General features: G+C 49.1%; 1 protein-coding gene across 2 annotated transcripts in view; it reads left to right on the top strand.

Moving 5' to 3' along the window:
* Positions 1-17,541, top strand: part of LOC119172270 (aromatic-L-amino-acid decarboxylase) — a 56,214-nt gene extending 38,673 nt beyond the window's left edge. For both annotated transcript variants that reach the window (XM_037423319.2, XM_037423327.2), the window contains 12 exons: positions 6,571-6,622; positions 6,809-6,879; positions 7,595-7,729; positions 10,637-10,780; positions 12,047-12,208; positions 12,757-12,824; positions 13,628-13,698; positions 13,835-13,854; positions 14,455-14,553; positions 14,621-14,722; positions 15,889-16,113; positions 17,427-17,541. In XM_037423319.2, the coding sequence (XP_037279216.2) occupies positions 6,571-6,622; positions 6,809-6,879; positions 7,595-7,729; positions 10,637-10,780; positions 12,047-12,208; positions 12,757-12,824; positions 13,628-13,698; positions 13,835-13,854; positions 14,455-14,553; positions 14,621-14,722; positions 15,889-16,113; positions 17,427-17,501 (1,224 nt within the window). In that variant the 3' untranslated portion in view covers positions 17,502-17,541. The remainder of the gene's footprint in view (positions 1-6,570; positions 6,623-6,808; positions 6,880-7,594; positions 7,730-10,636; positions 10,781-12,046; positions 12,209-12,756; positions 12,825-13,627; positions 13,699-13,834; positions 13,855-14,454; positions 14,554-14,620; positions 14,723-15,888; positions 16,114-17,426) is intronic.
* The last annotated feature ends 2,610 nt before the right edge of the window (positions 17,542-20,151 follow it).

Raw genomic sequence — 20,151 nt, 5'->3', positions numbered from 1 at the left:
GTATAAATAGGTGTTCCCCATGTGGTGAGCGGGCTAGCCGCTTCTCTGCTTGACGCAGGCTGCTAGTCGTAGCCGACGTGGCTTCTTGCAAGAGGCAGGGCCACTGCACGCGCGGGGCCAGGAACGTCGTGCTCCCGCCAAGGTACACGCACCGAGCCCTGCGCACGTTTCGGGGCTTTGCAGGAGGGGCTCGCCGGGCTCCTTTTGCTGGCTGGCGCTGCTGGCTACATTGCTCGGCTTTTGCCTGGCTGTACTTCGTTTGTGTTGCCTCTGCGGCTGCCTGAAAGCAAGGGCGCCTGGCTTTGCCACTCCGCTGAGTCGTATGCGAAACGAAATCGGAGGTCAGTAGGTCCACTCTGTAAGAGGGGCGAATTTGGTCGAAAAGTAAACTATCCTAATCTAATTTAACGCTAGCCTGTAGTTCAGATACCTACTTTCACACAGCATGCGTCAGCCTTGTAAGGCAGAATGACCACTGTGGCTTTAATTGCCTCTATAAACAAAGCCTCCGATATCTTATACTTATTCTATTAACTGTCATTCTTTCAGCTCAAATCGGTGGGATGGTACTTCGGAAGCGCACTAATGTTTGTGTGGCGGAAAGTGCTCTGTACATCCACACAAGTATTCAGCTCTGACGGGGATGTGATATTCCACTCCAATCTTTGCGACTTCCTTTTGTCCTCGTTGAAGCACATTACAAATGTCCGTAAAGTCGGGGCAAAGACTGCTAACCTCGCAAAATATTGCTACCTGTAGGCTGCCACAAACCATAGTGCGAATGCGCGTGTGCGCCCGACGAGGAAGATGAGGCTCGCTGGCTGCTCGAGCTCGGAGCCAGACTGGCCAGTGCTGCAACCGCTCTTGCAAATATATTTTTCGAATATATTCGCAATACTTTGTCTCGTTACTCACGTAACATATTTGGTGGAGGTGGAACGATCCCCGTCCTCACCACGCAGCTCCGCAGTGGCCGCATCCTCCAGCTTTCCGCCATGGCTTCCAGTGACAACGCGTCCGCTTCATCATCTGCGGCTTCTCCGACAACCTTTGTCGCCGTCCAAACACCACGTGATCCCGGGACATTTTCTGCGCAACCTGGCCTCGACGTCGACAAATGGCTTCGCCTTTATGAACGGGTCAGTCAAACTCACCGTTGGGACCCTACCATGATGCTCGCTAACGTTCTCTTCTACTTGGACGGAACCCCGCGTGTCTGGTACGAGACAAATGAGTCCGAACTCACCAGCTGGGACACGTTCAAGGAGAAGCTACGTGACATCTTTGGGGACCCGACCGGTCGCCACGCAGCTGCACGACAGGAGCTGGCTACCCGTGTCCAGTCGCCAACTGAATCGTATGTGTCATACATCCAAGAAGTTCTCGCTCTTTGCCGAAAAGTGGACGAGGCGATGTCTGAGGCTGAAAAGGTTGGACACGTTTTGAAGGGGATCGCGGACGACGCCTTCAATTTGCTGGTGTACACTAACGTCTCGACCATCGACCGTGTAATTCAAGAATGCCGCCGTTTCGAAACAGCAAAAAGCCGTCGGGTGCGCCCTCCTTTTTCTCGGTTGCCAAACACGGCGGCTACGTCCACCTGCTCCGATTCTACCGTCACACCGCCCTTTGAGCAGAGTGTAACGCGTATCGTTCGACGGGAACTTGAAGCAGCAAGTCCAGCGCCGCTTCAGCCCACTTCTTTCGAACATACGATACCGACAACCCCCGCGATCTCCGTTATTCAGGCGGTCGTACGACAAGAATTCGCCAACCGCGGGTTCCCTGATGCTTGCCCCATCTCTTGCCCCTCCTCCAGACCAATTCCCACTAATGCACCTCGACGTGACCCATTTGTTGCTCCACGATCTCGCAACCCGGCGGAATGGCGAACTCCTGACGACAAACCGATCTGCTTCCGGTGCCACCGCGTTGGACATGTCTCCCGCTACTGCCGTGCCTCCTGGACGCCGCCACATAGGAGCCAGTTTTTCGCACCTTATAGCCCATATGAAGATCTTCGCCGGTATTCGTCCAGCCGTACCGCCCCTGCTTTCGACACGTCTAACAGCCGCCTTCCTGCTCGTTCTCCGTCCCCTCAACGCCGTCGTTCCCCGTCGCCCCAGCCACGCCGCCATCACTCGCCGCCTAACTTTTCATCGTACCCGACGGAAAACTAGACAGTGCAGCCCCTGGAGGTAGTGCTGCATCATCCCTGTCTGAACCAAACCCTCCATTGACGCTTCATACGAACAAAAATCTTGTCGATGTACACGTGGACGGTATTTCTCTGTCGGCACTAGTCGATACTGGCGCTCATGTGTCCATCATCAGCGTTCATCTTTGTCGCCGCTTAAGAAAAGTACTCACGCCCCCTGCTACCGAAGCTGTACGTGTGGCCGATGGCGGCACTGTTCCTGTCATTGGCATGTGTACGGCTCGCATACGCATCGCCGACCGTTACATCCCTGTTCTATTCACGGTGCTCCAGAACTGTCCTCATGACCTCATCTTAGGGATGGACTTCCTGTCGACCCATTCTGCTCTCATCGACTGTTCCGCTGGTACTCTTTGCTTAGACCTTCCTCTTCAGCCGGATATTCACCCTGAACCTCAACACGGCCTTTCTGCCACAGACTTCCTCCGCTTACCGCCTAAAGCCCTCACATTCACCGAATTTGCCACGACCTCACCCGTATTGGATGGGAATTACATCGTCACGCCGATTCCTGATGTCCTACTGGCACGTGACGTCACCGTCCCTCACTGCATCGTAACTGTAGCCTCCAACCGGACCCGTCTACCCGTCATAAATTTCGGCTTCACAAAGCAAGTCCTCCCTGAAGGCATCCTAATTGCCACGTTGCGGTCCTTAGCCGATGATCACGTCACCACTTTCGCAGCCGACGCATGCCCCAATTTTCCTTGTCGCCCACTCGATGCCACATGCCTCGACATGTCAATACGTCCCATGATCGACCCTGACCTTCCCCCAGCGCAATCAGCCGCTCTCGCACGCCTTCTAGCTTCCTACCGTGACATCTTCGACCTTGACGACCGTCCACTCGGCCAAACTTCTCTTGTAAAGCACCGCATCAACACCGGTGATGCTGCTCCCATTCACCGTCGACCGTATCGCGTGTCCGCGTCGGAGCGCCAGATTATTCAAGCTGAAGTGAATAAGATGTTAACTAAAGGCATTATTGAGCCCTCATCAAGCCCATGGGCGTCACCCGTCGTCCTGGTTAAAAAGAAGGACAACACATGGCGTTTTTGCATCGATTACCGGCATCTAAATCGAATCACCAAAAAGGACGTGTATCCTTTACCACGTATTGATGACGCCCTCGATTGTCTCCACGGCGCACGCTACTTTTCATCCATCGACCTTCGTTCTGGTTATTGGCAGATTGCCGTAGACGAGAAAGACCAAGAAAAGACCGCCTTCATCACTCCAGATGGCCTATACCAATTCAAGGTTATGCCCTTCGGTCTATGCAATGCCCCCGCCACGTTCGAACGTATGATGGACTCTCTGCTACACGGGTTCAAATGGTCAACATGCCTGTGTTACCTAGACGACGTCCTCGTATTTGCACCTACGTTTGAGACCCACCTTGAGCGTCTGTCGGCCATTCTCGACGTCTTCCGCAAAGCTGGCCTCCAGTTGAACTCCTCGAAGTGTCACTTCGGCCGCCGACAGATTACCGTGCTGGGCCACCTTGTCGATGCTTCTGGTGTGAGACCGGACCCTGAGAAAATTCGTGCCGTCACGAGTTTCCCAGTACCCCAATCCGCCAAAGATGTCCGGAGCTTTGTGGGACTTTGCTCCTACTTTAGGCGGTTCGTGAAAGATTTTGCGGCAATCGCCCAACCACTTACCGATCTTTTGAAGAAAGGCGTTCCATTTTCGTGGGGGTCCACTCAAGCTGCCGCCTTCTCTCACCTCATAACACTTTTGACGACGCCCCCTATCCTCGCCCACTTTGACCCATCTGCCCGAACTGAGGTCCGAACTGATGCCAGTGGTCACGGTATCGGAGCCGTTCTCGCCCAATGCCAACAGGGACACGACCGCGTTATCGCGTATGCTAGCCGCCTCCTTACACCTGCAGAGCGTAACTATTCGATCACGGAGCGAGAATGCCTTGCTCTTGTCTGGGCGGTCTCAAAATTCCGTCCATATTTATATGGCACTCACTTTTCCGTCGTCACCGACCACCACGCGCTCTGCTGGCTTTCATCCTTAAGAGATCCTACAGGTCGACTTGGTCGCTGGGCTCTGCGACTGCAAGAATACACCTTTTCTGTGATATACAAGTCTGGACGCCTGCACCAGGACGCCGATTGCCTTTCTCGCTATCCAGTTGACCCATCGGCCACCATACCTGACAACGACGCCTGCGTGTGCTCCGTTTCTCAACTGAACCACATAGCCGACGAGCAACGCCGTGATGCAGCCCTACGAGCTATCATTGAGCGCCTCGACTCCTCCCCATCGAACCGATCCTATCGCTCGTTCGTACTCCAGAATGGCACATTATACCGGCATAACTTCCATCCAGACGGCCCATCTCTGCTGCTTGCCATACCCAAACACCTCCGCTTGGCTGTACTCCACGAACTTCATGACGTTCCTACTGCCGGTCACCTGGGTGTGTCCCGCACATACGACCGGATTCGCCGTCGCTTCTATTGGCCAGGTCTGGCACGGTCCGTCAGAAGATACGTCGCGGCGTGTGAGGAATGTCAGCGCCGCAAAACACCATCGACGCTTCCGGCTGGGCGCCTTCAACCACTCGATATTTCTACGGAACCTTTCTTTCGCGTCGGCTTGGACTTACTCGGCCCTTTTCCTCTGTCTTCTGCTGGCAACAGGTGGATAGCTGTGGCCACAGACTACGCCACACGCTACGCAATCACACGCGCCCTTCCAACAAGTTGCGCCACTGACGTCGCCGATTTTCTTCTACACGACGTGATCTTGCAACATGGTGCTCCACGCCAGCTGCTCACGGACCGAGGCCGCACATTTCTATCGAAAGTCATAGCGGACATCCTACGCTCTTGTGCAACACGCCACAAGCTCACTACGTCGTACCATCCGCAAACAAATGGCCTCACAGAACGCCTGAACCGAACCCTAACTGACATGCTTGCAAAGTACGTTTCCTCAGATCACTCTGACTGGGACATCGCTTTACCATACGTGACATTTGCCTACAATTCTTCGCGCCACGACACGGCTGGTTACTCCCCTTTTTTCTTGCTGTTCGGCCGCGAACCCACATTACCCCTCGATACGACGATTCCGTTACCAGCAGCTCCAACTTCACAATATGCTCTGGACGCCATCAGCCGGGCCGCCCACGCACGCGAAACCGCTCGTGCTCGCCTTCTGACCTCCCAAGCAAACCAACGGCGTCGGTACGACCAACGACACCGCGATGTGCACTTTTCGCCCGGTTCGTTGGTTCTGCTGTGGTCTCCGACCAGGCACGTTGGCCTGTCTGACAAGCTGCTCTCTCGGTACACAGGGCCCTACAGAGTGCTTCGTGAGGTGACTCCCGTCACTTATGAAATCACTCCTGCTGCCTCGCCGTCTTCATCCACCCCTAGGGCCACCGACATCGTACACGTCGCACGCCTGAAGCAGTACCACTCGCCCAATGATCTTGACATCTAGATGCGCCGAGACGGCGCCTTTGCCGACGGGGGTTATGCTACCTGTAGGCTGCCACAAACCATAGTGCGAATGCGCGTGTGCGCCCGACGAGGAAGATGAGGCTCGCTGGCTGCTCGAGCTCGGAGCCAGACTGGCCAGTGCTGCAACCGCTCTTGCAAATATATTTTTCGAATATATTCGCAATACTTTGTCTCGTTACTCACGTAACAATATGTTGCTGGTATACATTTTTTTTTTACAGAATGCGAATCTTTCTACATTTACTGTAGGTACATGAGTATCACCCGGGAAGAGTGGTTACTGTTCGGAACAGTTACGGGGCGCCACGTAGCTGCAACCCATGCGAGAGACAAAGGGAAAAGACAAAGCGCGAACTCTTAAGTTAGTCTATATTTCACGTATAGTGGCATTATCTATAAGCTAAAGGCTTGTATTTATTCGCGAGTATAAAACCTCACAAAAAAAGCCATCTTTCATTACAAATAGCTGCTTAATCATCTATCTAAACGTGCCATGGCACTCCTGCTCGTCATATCTGAATTATTGAGCTCGTGTCGTTTTATTACCCTACCAATCATACTGTGCAAGCACATTGTTTGAAGAAGCCGCAGAGACCACTTAGGAAGAAATGACGAACTTTCATTTGAGCCAACACCACGCTCGATTCATACATTCACTTCACTAACATAGCCGCCTGACACTGTCGGTGCATGCGTGCATGTGCTCGTGTCGATAGCATGAGCACAGGCTGGAAGGCATGGCACTTACTGAGCTTGCACTTACCGAGACGGCTTTAAGTCCTTGTTTGCAGCCTTAATCACCTAATCGATGCCCACTCCCCCTTTTTTACCTCTCTCTCTCTCTCTCTCTCTCTCTCTCCACAGGCAGCCAGCCCGGCTTGCACAGAACTGGAGGTGATCATGCTGGACTGGGTCGGTACGTCATCGATATTTTGCACGTTTAACTTGAACCAGCCTAAACGAAAGGCCGGGTTGTGTTGAGTACTACAACCGACTTTGCAAATGAGTTTCTCAACTTGGATAACTGTTCCTTCTTCCGTTTTGGATAGACTGCAAGACTCCGCGGCACAATGTTCATTTCTCTCCATATTTCACTCTGCAGGCAAGATGATAAACCTTCCCGAGCAATTCCTCTGCCTTTCGGGAAACAGCAGTGGAGGAGGTGTAATTCAAGTAAGGAATGGGCGGTTTCATATTCGTCACGTGACTGTCAAACTCTGAGGTATAGGCCGTAGGTACAAGCTTCACACATAAGCGTACTTATTTGTAAGGATATTGAATGTCGATTTAGCCGTACATTAGTTTTTCAAATTGCGAGACTGTTCACAGATGTAAGGCTGCCTTTTCAGCACGAGATTCTTTTCCACCACAGAGAGAGGAAGAGAGAGTTTAACCACAGACAGCCTACGGCTCACTACCAGGGGCGGCGCCAGGATGTTTTTACTGGGGGGCAACCACGAAAAGTGAGTTCCTCCGGGGGGGGGGGGGGGGGGACAAGCAAGCTCTGCTCCTACTAGGTTTTCAATATATGCTTCCGGGCACTTCGGTGGGCATAGGGGGGGCAGGCGAGAATTTTGGGGAAGCTCCAGCCCACCCTTGCCCCCCCCCCCCCCCTGGCGCCGCCCCTGCTCACTACCTACTCTTTTCCCTCCCACATTTTTACATCCGCTCTCCCTGTAACAAAAAAAAAAGTGCCCAGAAAATCGTAAGCTTTGCTCGCTTCATCACTCAACAATGTCTTATCTTCCCTATATATGGCTAGTCAGTGAACTTTCAATCTTTTTCTAATGAGCTTGCGTTATACGAGTGGTGTCCTGACGCGCAGTATAGTAAATTGCGCACGTCTGCTATTGGATCAAAACTCTGATTTCCCTCTCCTCTCTTCCAGTCAAGCGCGAGCGAGTGCATTCTGAACACTTTGCTGGCGGCGAGGTACGCGGCCATCAAGAAACTCAAAGAAGAACAGCCTTTCGTTGATGAAGGAGTTCTCCTCTCCAAGCTCATGGCATATTGCTCAAAGGAGGTACGCCTGCTCTCCGTGATATGGTTTCTACTTGTGTAGTCCTATAGTAATACTCAACAAAAAAGGAACCTCGCGAAATGACGCTATTTAAGACAACTATTTCAGCAGTTCATATCACTATTTCTAAACAATTTCATAAGGTGGCTTGCTGCAGCGAAAACTGTCGCTCTGTCTCAAAATTATTCCCCATTTCTTTGCGTCCCTCTAAAGCATTACGAAATCGTGGATAAGGGGAATATCAAGCGCTTTTTTTTTTCTGCACATAAGAGTAGCATAGCTTCCAAAAGGGAAAAAAGGCTAAGGGTCCTTTCGTGGCAGTTTGACATAAGCGCAGTCGTGTGGAGTGCACATGTAGTGAGCTGCTGCTAACTCACATTTTAGGTTCTGTCATCTGTAGAACCTTCCTAATCTCCCGTGCAATGACCGCCTCCTTCTGCTCTACAACCAAGCTTCTCACTTTATTCAATGGTTTGAAAAGTCGGCAGCAAGTGTGCTGGATCGGGCTGCGTGGCCGCGATGCGCTATGGCGAGATCACAAATTCCTTCAACTTTACTTCATTTGACTTGTCCGAGCAGTTTTACGGTTCGCTGTGCACATCTTCACACGTATTCACTCTCTTAGGACAGATAGATATGCAGCACATGGCTGAAACATTTTTTTGGGTCTGAAGCTTTCCATGTTTTATTTCGAGGCGCTGTTAAACGATATTTCAAGAGGCCAGAGGCAATAGATGCTTTCTCAAACGTGAAACCGGACCACTCGTGCGCAAACGAGTCTTGCAAAGCATGATCTCGTCATGACATGATGCTGTAGATCGTCGATCGTCAAAAGTTGTGACGTCATCACGACGTTACGGTGGCGTCGCATTATGACGTCATCACAGTAAATCTCCACCTGGTCAAAGATAGGCCAATTATTGAGGCAGCGTAAATTCACGTTACGTGCAGAAAAGCTTTCGGTGGGCCCCCACCAGGAGGATCGATACAAGGATTGAGAAGACTGCTTTCGCCCTTTTTAATCGTCTTGGGTGAATGCTTAAATGAGTGCTGACACGAATTTTGAATATTTTCAGGTTGATACCCTAAGTGAAAATGCCGGTGTCGAGAACCCCAAAAAATCACAGCATATCCACGGAGTGAATGATGATTGGTGGGGCAAAGCGTTCGTCAGTCCGTCCGTGCTTTCGTCCGACCATTCGTTCTTGCTTCCGTGTGACCGTCGGTGCATCCGTCCTTCCATGCGTCTGTTCGTGCGCCCATTTCTGTCTGTCTGTCAATCTGTCTGTATGTCCGTCCGTCTATCTAGTGAACACTCCAAGTACAGCCACCTCTCGTCTTTTAATCATATACAAGTGCCGCCATCCAGCGGACATTCTAAGGACCGCTTTTTTTTTTTGGGTATGTGCCACCGGTGGCAACATGCATCATCCGAGGATGCACAGACCCACACCCTAAAGAGCGTCACCCCTAAAAGTGTCGTGGATCGTGGGAATGCATTGAATCAATTCTCAATACCGCAACCTTAAACAAAGGCGGTGTCCGTATGGGTAGGGTGGCTTCGCAGTGACGTGTCAACAGGTCTGACGTCACGGGATGACTAAAACTCGCGACATACTAGCAATAGCTGCCCGTTTGCTGTCAGTCGCAAGTGGTTCACGTACACAATGAGTGAATTGTCGTCCAGAGACTGACAGTGCGTCCTGAATGCCGCCTGAATCGCAGGAATCAAATTTTGCAAACCCAATGGACTGTGTTGATGATCATTGCGGAGGGGCTGCCTTGACGATGCTGGGTGACGGGCATTAAAATCAAAATACATTTTGTACGTGTAGTCTGCCTCCGATGTTTAAAGTGTTTTGGGGGCTCACCATGGAAAAGATGTCCCTTTTGGGGTGCCTCAAACTAGTGTCGGTAGTCTTTTTTTTTTTTTTAAGAGAGCCTGTTTTATCGCTAGGGTGATGATGATGATGAAAGCAGAGGTAAACCAGTAACTATTTTGAGACCCTCTTACGATACGACCTTGAGGCTTTCTTCCGGTCGACATTTGCGTACAATGGTCACATAGACGAGCTGCCAAGCCACAGATAGCGCAGCGATCTGTAGCTTGGCAGCAGATGGATCCCTCTGACAGTTGACTGCACCAGGGTAGGAGCAGGACGCTCCTACAATGGCGCACTCAACTACGAGATGCACCGAAATGTCGGCTCTTGCACGTGCCTAGTTGAGTGTGCACTTATCTATATGGCGATAACACCGAAGGTTCGCGTTCAATGGCGAAGTGTCGCGTTACACATACATCAACGCTTGTACGCACAACTCGTCCTTCTAAACAAGCTTCACCAACCACTAGAAGACAAAGTAAACATGTCACGTTTCACTATTTCCGATTTAAGATCGTAGAGAGGTTTCACATACGCTTTCATAGACACGATTTTGAAGCGACGCATTTTTTTATTTCATGCAATTCCTTGTGCTTTATAAGGGGTCAGTGACACCGCTGGCGTTTTCCGTTTTGTCAGCGCGAATGTTACGGCGAGTGTTATGAAAGGGCGTTCAGTCCGGCGGAATCGCGATCTATGTGAGGTGCATAGGGTTTTATATTGACGTACAGCCGCGAACACGTCTGTGTAGAGCACTCGAGCAGCCGGTTTTTGCTCTGCTGGCTGAAACCTTGAGGCATTTTCGGGCTCTGGAGTGGTGTATCGGGAGCAAGCACGGCCTATAGTTGTTAGGCTGAATACGTCAGAGCCTGCAGATACTGCCCCAAGGTTTGGCTCCGCAGGCCAAAAACCGGCTGCTCGAGCGCTCTATACACAGACGTGGTCACGCTGTATATTTGCACATAGTTTGAAATTTGTAAACGAAGCGTTGTGGTGCAGTGGTTTCAGTCTATTTCCTTTCTTACAGGCCCACTCATCGGTAGAGAAAGCAGCCATGATTGGATTTGTGAAACTTCGTATTCTTGACACGGACGATAACTTCAGCATGCGGGGCTCAACGCTTGCTGCCGCCATGGAGGAGGACCGCAAGGCCGGATTTGTCCCATTTTTCGTAAGTCGCTGCGGTTACTTGGCGCACGCGTTAGAAGTATTGTAAAAAGGTCGTAACCACGCCTTCGATCCGGACTTCGTCATACGTATACAAGCAAAGCTTTTTTTTTTTTCTCGTTCCAATCACAACTCTGAGAACTGGTAATTTACCGCAAAGTGCGAAGCGTTAGAAAGCGCCAAATTGTGATGCATGAAAAGTGGTGGAAAAAAAAAACTCTCCTTGAATATTCCTTAAGGCGAACATTGCACGAAACTAAATCACTGTTTGTCACAGTTAACAGCAGTTACTGTGTTTATTTGCATAACCCGGTTGGTGCGCCAAAGGATAAGACCCGATACTGTTACGGGGTCGTGACGTCTACGAAGAAGCAGACGGTGACCTGTAAACCTGTGCCCAGGAAACGGAAAGTCGTATGGCAGTAGCAGACTTGCACTGATAGCGGCAAAGCGTGTCAGCATTTATGCACTTACCATCGAGCCCCGCCGTGGTGGTCTAATGGCTAAGGTACTCGGCTGCTGACCCGCATGTCGCGGAATCGAATCCCGGCTGCGGCGGCTGCATTTCCGATGGAGGCGGAAATGTTGTAGGCCCATGTGCTCAGATTTGGGTGCACGTTAAAGAACCCAAGGTGGTCGAAATTTCCGGAGCCTTCCACTGCGACGTCTCTTATAATCATATGGTGGCTTTGGGACGTTAAACCCCACATATCAATCAATACACTTACCATCGAATATTCTAGTGTCATCGCTGGTGGCGACATAGGTTCCAGAATAATTTGTAATGTTCACGAAGTGAGCGTAACCTTAACAAAATGTACTGCCATCCCGAACCTTCTCGAACGGTGCACTGTAGGCGTGGTTCGCGCTGAGAATTACTGACATTGAAACGGCGCGATAACAAAACTTGGGGACTGAACGTGGCAATACAGCGCTTAATGTACGAATGCCAAAAAAAACTCATTAGCGTATGTGGTTCGGATACAAGCGCCAGAAACCAAGTGGTGAAATCGGGTGCCAAAGCACTGCATTGCCGTTTTCAGTAGCCATAGTACAAGCTTCTAGTTTTGTCTCGTATCTTCTGACGAAGTTTCATGTTACGCCTCCCGCCAAACGATATTCGGTACCTGGTTGGGTCAACGTTAAGAAGGTGCATATATATGGCGCAGTTCTCAGTACTGTTTAGCCCACCAGTTTGGTATTTTGAACGGTCAAACTTTGCGAAGCTTGAGTCTAAGAGCTGGTAGTCTTACTTCTCGTTGCTGTTCAGGTGAGCGCAACTCTGGGGACGACCTCTTGCTGCTCCTTTGACGCTGTGGCAGAGATCGGTCCATTGTGTCAGAAGGAAGGCATCTGGCTTCACGTGGACGCAGCCTATGCAGGGAGCGCATTCATCTGTCCGGAGTTTCAGTATCTGCACAAAGGACTCGAGGTACTGAAGGCCACCCACTAAGCAGCTCTCTCGAAATGTTTTCGTAAGTTATTGCGGTAACAATAACACAGTGCACAGATATGTTATTTTCAGGCAAAACGTTTAAGAAGTTGGACACAGCTAATGCATCCGATCTCTAAATATTCAGCACCTTAACTTGAAGCCAGGCGGCGATGTCCAAAGTAAATTCCTTTGTCATTTACACCGCATGCCTCTCATTGGTTCCGGAGCTGCTCACTATACAGCATCGTTTAGAACTCTTGTTAATGTATGAAGCCAACCAACAAAGTGTTGAAGCGGGCGTCGGGCTGTTTTGGGAGACTTTTTTGCGATATCGCATAACGCTTACAAGTCTAAGCAGTTAAGAGCAGTCAAAAAGCGTTATGTCTAACAAAGCTTCATTTGTTAGTGAGCTAAAGTGGCGAGCAGAAGGCGGCCGGGAAAACATTACATAAAAATGCCGCTGATTATGGCTAATGTTGCCCTATACCGAAACATTGCTACGCGATCAATGTTTCTTTATCCTTTCTTTTTGTTTCCTGTTCCAGTACGCGATGTCTTTCAACATTAATCCCAACAAATGGATGCTTGTAAACTTCGACTGCTCCCTCATGTGGTGAGTACCGCTAGGGTTTACTTTATTTGCATTGGTGAACCGCCCGGCTGAGGTTTCTCATAGGAATGATCGTCAGTCATATATACTGCTTCTTATGTTGCTTTCGCACCTGCTTGGTACGTAGTTCTGACGGTTTTTATTCTGCGGCAAGAGTAATGCCCAAAAGTACCTTAAGTATCAAAAGGAAAAAAAAAAGGTTGGGAAAGAAAATGTTACAGATGTAAAGCACCTGCACTGAACTGGCCGCATATGAAGGTGAGAGATGTATTCCCCACAACCACGGTGCTGTATGCGGCTTGATAAAAGTAATCCGTAATTCCCTCGCCACAAAGCTTATTCTGAATTATTGTAAAGTCTCGATACCACGTTACATCTGGTAACACCGCAGCATGATATACAACACAGGAATATGAATTCTAGAGGCAAAGTATATACGTCACCAGCAGCCACACGTAATCATTCCAGCTAGTCGAGCAGCGCATTTATCCCCAAGCATTCGTCAATAATCTGCATGCAGCTTATAAATTCCACGTAAACCCACGCGGGCAGCTATTGCTATTTATATCCGCATTAAAAACTCTCGACATGACTGCATCATGTTCCGAAAACCCATGGGCCCACAAAACTACGCTGAGTATATTCAACGTAACATACATGTCTGTGCAGTTTGCCAACGTAAGTAATTGCAGTAATAAACACATTGGGTGCCATATAGATATGTAATGTGTACCCGATGGCCTCGAGTCGAAAATGCCCGCCCGGAATGCAAATTTTCGGCATGTCGCAATTGGTCTTTCTTGCAGGGTGAAAGACAGGTTCAAGTTGACGCAAGCTTTGGTTGTTGACCCGCTTTACCTACAGCATAGCTATTCAGGTGAGTGGCAAGCGCGTCTTGAATTTAGATTGGTTCTTTCGTCTGTTGAACTAGCACGGCCCGCACGTCTGCTGCTTTGTCCTGGCACGGTTCTTGTCACAAAAACACGCTTACGTATTTTTCTTTTCTTTTTCAGATCAGGCAATTGATTACAGGGTAAGTTTTCATCTCGGTAGTTTCTACTAAAAGAGATGGATTCGTCTAAGACAACTTGAAAGCGAAAGCTGGAGTGGCCATTTCACCTTTAGCTTAATATCACGCGAACAATGCTTTTTTTTTTCTTCCGACGAAGTGAAGGTGCACCTCATCAAGTCTCGTAATATTTTGTACGCGTCATACTGTGACCTTGAAAAGTAGAAGTCTAATTCTTTAACCTAAAAAGATGTGGATCCGTATGACACTCCAGGGGGCTATAAAATCGCACGCTAGGCATTGAAGTATCGAAACTTCGATAGCACCTTGACCGACATAGGATATGATGACCTGATAGGGCAGCGGCACCATCTGCTCCAGAAGGGGTGTCGGTACACTGTTCTCAAAGAGGTCCAGTGTTAGCACGAAGAGATCCACCATAATTAGGGCTTTGGAAATCAAGTGCGGGATTGGGCTAGCTGGTACACTTCTCGGCGCGAAAATTTGGGACAACGAACACAAGGTGTTCGTTGTCTGAAATTTTCACGGTGAGAAGTTAATAGTAATCGTCAGCCCTGCTCTTTCGCCTGGAGCTTGTTGCCAACTTAATTTATTTTTTTGCAGCACTGGGGCATACCCCTCAGTCGGAGGTTCCGGTCACTCAAGCTATGGTTCGTAGTGAGGAGGTATGGCATCGCCGGACTGCAGCACTACATCCGAGAGGTTAGTTTGCGTGATTAGATTGATTTGATCGATTGGATCGATCGATTGATTGACCATCTCTACGCAGCACGTCAGACTCGCAAAGAAGTTTGAGCAGCTGGTGAGGAGTGACTCCCGCTTTGAAGTGGTAAATCAAGTGATCTTCGGTCTCGTCTGTTTCCGGCTCAAGGTGAGTAGCGAGGGTGAACTACTGAATCGGCTCCATCATTACAATTTCGATCGTTATTGTAGCCAGGTACCAATACGACACCCGAAAGGGCGTCACAACATTGCAATGTACAGCTGTTGGCACACTCAACACGATCGCTCTGCAGCATTGCCTGAAATGGTTTGAATGACGTCAGCGCCGCGTAACTTCGAGTTCTGTTGCCGAGATGTTGCCAGCACATGTCGACATACTCTCCAAGCATATCGAGGTGTTACCTCGGCAACAGCGCCCAGCACTTCGCGGCGGGCGTCAGTGAAACCACACTGCGCAGCTTTAATGTTAGGTGTGCTGACGGCTGCACGCATGTTGCGCCCTGTAGCTTTCTTCTTCTCCTGCACCAATTCTGCATCTCTTTACTCTGGGCAAACGCTAGTGGTCTCATCAGATGAAGCAGGGTATACGTTCTCCAGGCAAATTTGATAATACTACCTTTCATATGTCCTGTCACCATGTCTGGATACTCAAAACTACACTGGATATGTGGGAAGTTGATCAAATGTGCAGGCTCTTTGAACTACACAACTTTAATCTGCAGGACACAGGGGCTGCCGATATTTGACGCTAGACAAAGAAAATCGACCGTGCCAGGTCCCGTAACGCACATTATTAACAGGAGATCAGTCGAAGCTACGGAATACAAGTGATTGTACCGCAGCAGAGGTTTAAGTGAGGGGGACGGAAGTTGGCAGAGATGAAATGGGACCAGCTCGCACGGTCATCGGGAGAGGCCTTCGCCCAGCAGTCCCCGAGAATAAGTTTGTCACTGTCATGGGAATATAAAAGATCGGGGGCTCAAAACAAAATAACTTGTAAGAGATCTGAAGAGGCACACTTCACTTGCCGGAAGATCGCTTTTTTTGCTTATTTTTTTGCCTTGGTCATGTTTTGTGCCTCAAGTTCCCAGGCGCATACCAACCAGCCCGACAGCAGCAGTGTGGCTTGTCTTATCGCGTCGCCTTGTAATCCGCAAAGTCTTGGGTTTTGTGCCGACATATTGCCAACAATACGTTGAGCCCTAATGACGCTGCCCATAACGCCCATCAACAATGACCAATAATCCAAGAGTCGAGCGCCGTCGATTGATCTTATTAAAAAAAATGACACTCCAATGCTTTTCTTCGCCGCAGGGCTCCAACCAACTGAACGAGAAACTGCTGTCGAGCATCAACGCGTCCGGCAAGCTGCACATGGTGCCGGCCTCCCTGAACGACCGCTACGTGATCCGCTTCTGCGTGTGCGCCCCCAACGCATGCGACGCGGACATCGTGTACGCCTGGCACATTGTGAGCCAGTTCACCACCGAGCTGCTGCAGCTGCTCGGCCACGAAGTCGACAAGAAGGAAGAGGAGAAGGTGAGCTTTTCCTGCCACGCTTGCGGACTCTTTCTTTCCCTCCATCTCCTCCGAGGCTTCTGCTGTATACCCACGCTCAGATACGTCATAGAATGCATCTGCAGGATCTTTGAGCCAATTCTCGGGCACAAATTGATCGCCAGAATAATTTGTACTGCAGGACGCTCGGATTTTATCAATAAAAGGAGGTTGTGCTTCCATGCTAAAATATAGCGCAACTCGGCGCTAACAGTAAAATGAGTAGAATGAGCAGTTAGGCATGTAGACAGGGTCCTCGCTGCGCGAGAACGTGGCTGTGCGAGGAGATTTTATGTAGTTGAATTTATTGGTGTTTGTTAGTACAACTTGAACTAAATGCGTGATACGATGTCGTGCTTCGTTATCTAGCGTGAAATGCTTCGACAGTCGGAACACTTTCTGTTTCTTTTATTCAATACCGCACGCCAGATATTACACGCAGGACGCACAATAAAGGTAAACGCCTGCAAGTTTCATTACCCATTTTAAAGTTCAAAATAGGCATACATGTCTCCTATAAACGTGACGCTGTCTTCTTGCTACAATTATTTTGATTTTCAGCGTTCGGGCTGGCTGCTTAAGGCTATACTTTAGTAGATCCTGCAGTTAAAGTAGTTGTTACTGAGGTGACTGTCGTTTTGATATCGGCTCGGCGAACTTTGTAGTCAGTCGCAAAGGCAATTTACCGGTTCGCCATTATTGCAATTGCGTTATCCGTAAAACTTCACTTACATTTTTCTGAAAATGCACTACTCGGTAAAAATGCGAGCAGACATATTTTTAGTATCATACAACGAACGATCGATTCGCCACTCAAACCAAGCCGCATCATGCACTTTCTCCCAATTTCCAATTATTTCACGAACGGGCATCCAGGGATACTACAACGCTTCTGTCGACTAGGACATCCGCCACATGTAGCACATATAGGCTCAGTTGCGTTGATCAAAGGTGCTTTTTGACCAGTTCGCAGTCATCGGCTGATAGTGTGCAACAAAAAAGTTGCATTTTATTGACACTTTCGACTCGTCGTTCGGCGCATGCACACTCAAACACCTTCAAATTAGACTCTTGCCTCGCTAACCGTCCTTCGACGTCACGGCGAATGTTTAGCGCCTACGCTACATCGCCCCTACCGCTCGCCAGGCGACGAGTTCTGGCGCTGCTGTCGCTGGTGCTGCTGTAGCGCACGTGTCAGACGGGGGTTTTGTTCCGCGCTTTTCTGTTTTCATTCGCACTGCTCCCCATTGCATAGGTTGAGCCCTGTGGGAATGAATGTGGACGGGTCGTTTCAGGCGGAGCACCACACTATACTGGACACCACGTACGACAGCTACATCAGTTGCTCGGACAGGATGACGCATGGATGAAGCAGTTGGGCCTGCATGCCTGACCACAACCACCACTTTCCCGAAACCGAGTGCTGCTCCTCGCGAATGTGCACATGACTTTGGATTACCCGCTTCTCCTGCATGCTGGGGCTCATTTGCGCCATCCTGTCCACACGCCCGTAATGCATGGAATCGCCGGGAGACGCCATTCCCGTCAAGTCTGCACCGACGAAACTCTGACCGATGTGTATGCCTGACGCTTGCAAGAACAGTTGGGACATTGTTCTTGACGTAATCCTGTCATTGCATGTCCAGCTTTATTAGGGGTGGCGCTTTTTAATGGAAGGCACTAGGGCTGACTAATGTCGCATGATATGTTATCCCCGCATCTTGAAACGGACGTCTGTACTGGCCAATTGTAACACGTAGATTTGTCACAACACCGGATCTGCACGATGTGCCGATGTGTGGGGCTGTCTTGTCGCCTACTCCGGCGAACAATGTCATCCCCGCATTGATTTTAAATAGTTCACTAACGTGTTTATAACTAGTTCGTATCTCCGAGCAGAATTTTAGGAAGTAAAATAAGCAAAATGCTATAGAAACGCGTTTGTACAGAATTTTATCAAACTCGTGCTTCGACAAAATGATTTTAACTACGCCTGTTTTACGCTGCAAGCATGCCCTGGTGTCTTCTCGTGGAGGTGCTGTCACGACGCTATAATAAAAGCGTGAAGCCAATACGTAATATAACTTCACAATGTGAATACTCTTATCCACTGCTGCTCCACCGCGAGGCGTCCAGCTCCAGTGGATACCCTTACTCTCTCAACAGTGCATGCGTAAAACATGAGTTAACGCGTAGCCTTGGTGCTATCGCACAGCGCATGGTTTCCGCTCTACACTAGCCTAACATTTCGTGAGAGATAAAAAGCACGTGAATGTAACCTGGATATCTGCATGAAGAGTGTTTTTACGGGCGTGCGAACGCAATGCAAAAAATATCGGTCATACTTTGCCTGAGGAATGAGCATGATTTCGACCCCCGAAGCTGTCAGCTTGAGTGTCATTGAATTCCCCCCCCCCCCGTTCATTCGCATCGTCGCTTTCTTTTTGCTTTTATACACATCTGAATTGTCTGGAAAAAATAGCATCTTTGACATTGAAACAACGATTTTTTAGTAGTGCCGGCTGTTGCCGATGTCGCCCCGTGTGGCACACTGTGAATGACTCACGTGAACCTATTATAATCGAGTGAAAAATTCTATCAATGTGGCTCCAAGTGCTGTCGTGTTTGTTTTTTTTTTTCGCTGAAGCTGCAATGCTCTACAAGTGGTGTTTTATTGTTGGCACTTTGTAAGCACATGATCATGCAAGTTAAAAATACGTACAGCAGCTATCTTCTAACGATGGGACAACGTATGTACTCCTGCTCTGGAGCTTGTTGCTATGAAGAGGACAACGGTGACTAATGCAACTGCGCTTTCATATTGTGAAACCTGACGCCCTGTTATACAGAAAAAGCTGTGCCTTGTCGGGGAACGAAGCCTTTTTTTCTCTCTCGAAATAATGGGAAATGTCGCGCTAAATGCATGATCTTTTTGTATCCCTCCATCGTCGAATCATTGTCAAAAGAAAGGGGCTTTACACTAGTCGAATTTTGCCAGCTTTGTATGTCTGGTTTTTCAGCACACATCTTAGCGCTGTACTGCGATTTTATTTGTCAAGAATTAAGCTTCACTTACTGTTTTAGCTGCCTTTTTGCAGCAAAAAGCGAATGATGCCGGAATTGTCGACTTCTACAAGTGTTTCATGCACCGTTAGTGTGTGACCGTCTTCTGTAGCAAGAGGTATATTATTAGTCACGAAGGGTTCTGGTAACATAAACATGTGTTTACTCATAAAAGGCATACATGTTATTGTTTCATATTTAAAGTGATGTCTATACATTTGTACATATATTGTCTAGAGAAGAAATGCTTTCTTTTACTTTCTGCGTACAGAGTTTTTCTCATCCTGGAGTCGACCTCGCTTTTCAGCACCTGTACTATACACTTATCAAATGACAAGATTTCTCGCTCTCCCCCACATACACACAAAAAAAAGGGAGGAGGAAGGTCGTCGTACTTCCACCCGAGTGCCCCATTACGTCATATGATGGAAGTACTTCGACTTAGTCAGTTTATTTAAATGACGTAGAATTGTTTTCGGTTCAACTAAAAATGTGGTAAGTGTTAAGCCGTGAGGAACACATTGCCACAGATTTCGCATTTAAACTGCAAATGCTACGGTTGCGCGACTATTCACACTTCACGAGTATATAGCTAGCAACGTGGCGTTTGTACAGACGTACTGAACATAAGCTGCGCGGCAGTGACCTTGTTCAAAACGGGCGTAACACTGAACGGCAGCACCGGCAGTGTTTACGCGAAAACTAAATTACGGTATCTTGTAAACAAGTTTCACGTCTACTGATGTTCCCGTTGAGGTCCTAAGCCTCACCGGGAACACCGGTGGATGGGAACACCGGTGGAAGGTCCGAGACCTCAACCTCTGTCCCCATGCTGCAGCCCACATAAAGTGCGACCGTACTTCAACTCGCAACTTCCTTTTCAAGGCAGTTACAATGCGTCACCTACGACATTTCTCGGCGGGTACTAGTGTATTCGCGTACAAGAAATACAAAAAA

This window comes from Rhipicephalus microplus, chromosome 3 (assembly GCF_043290135.1).
Source record: "Rhipicephalus microplus isolate Deutch F79 chromosome 3, USDA_Rmic, whole genome shotgun sequence".
Classification (NCBI taxonomy): domain Eukaryota; kingdom Metazoa; phylum Arthropoda; class Arachnida; order Ixodida; family Ixodidae; genus Rhipicephalus; species Rhipicephalus microplus.
This window is presented reverse-complemented; position numbering and strand designations above follow the sequence as displayed.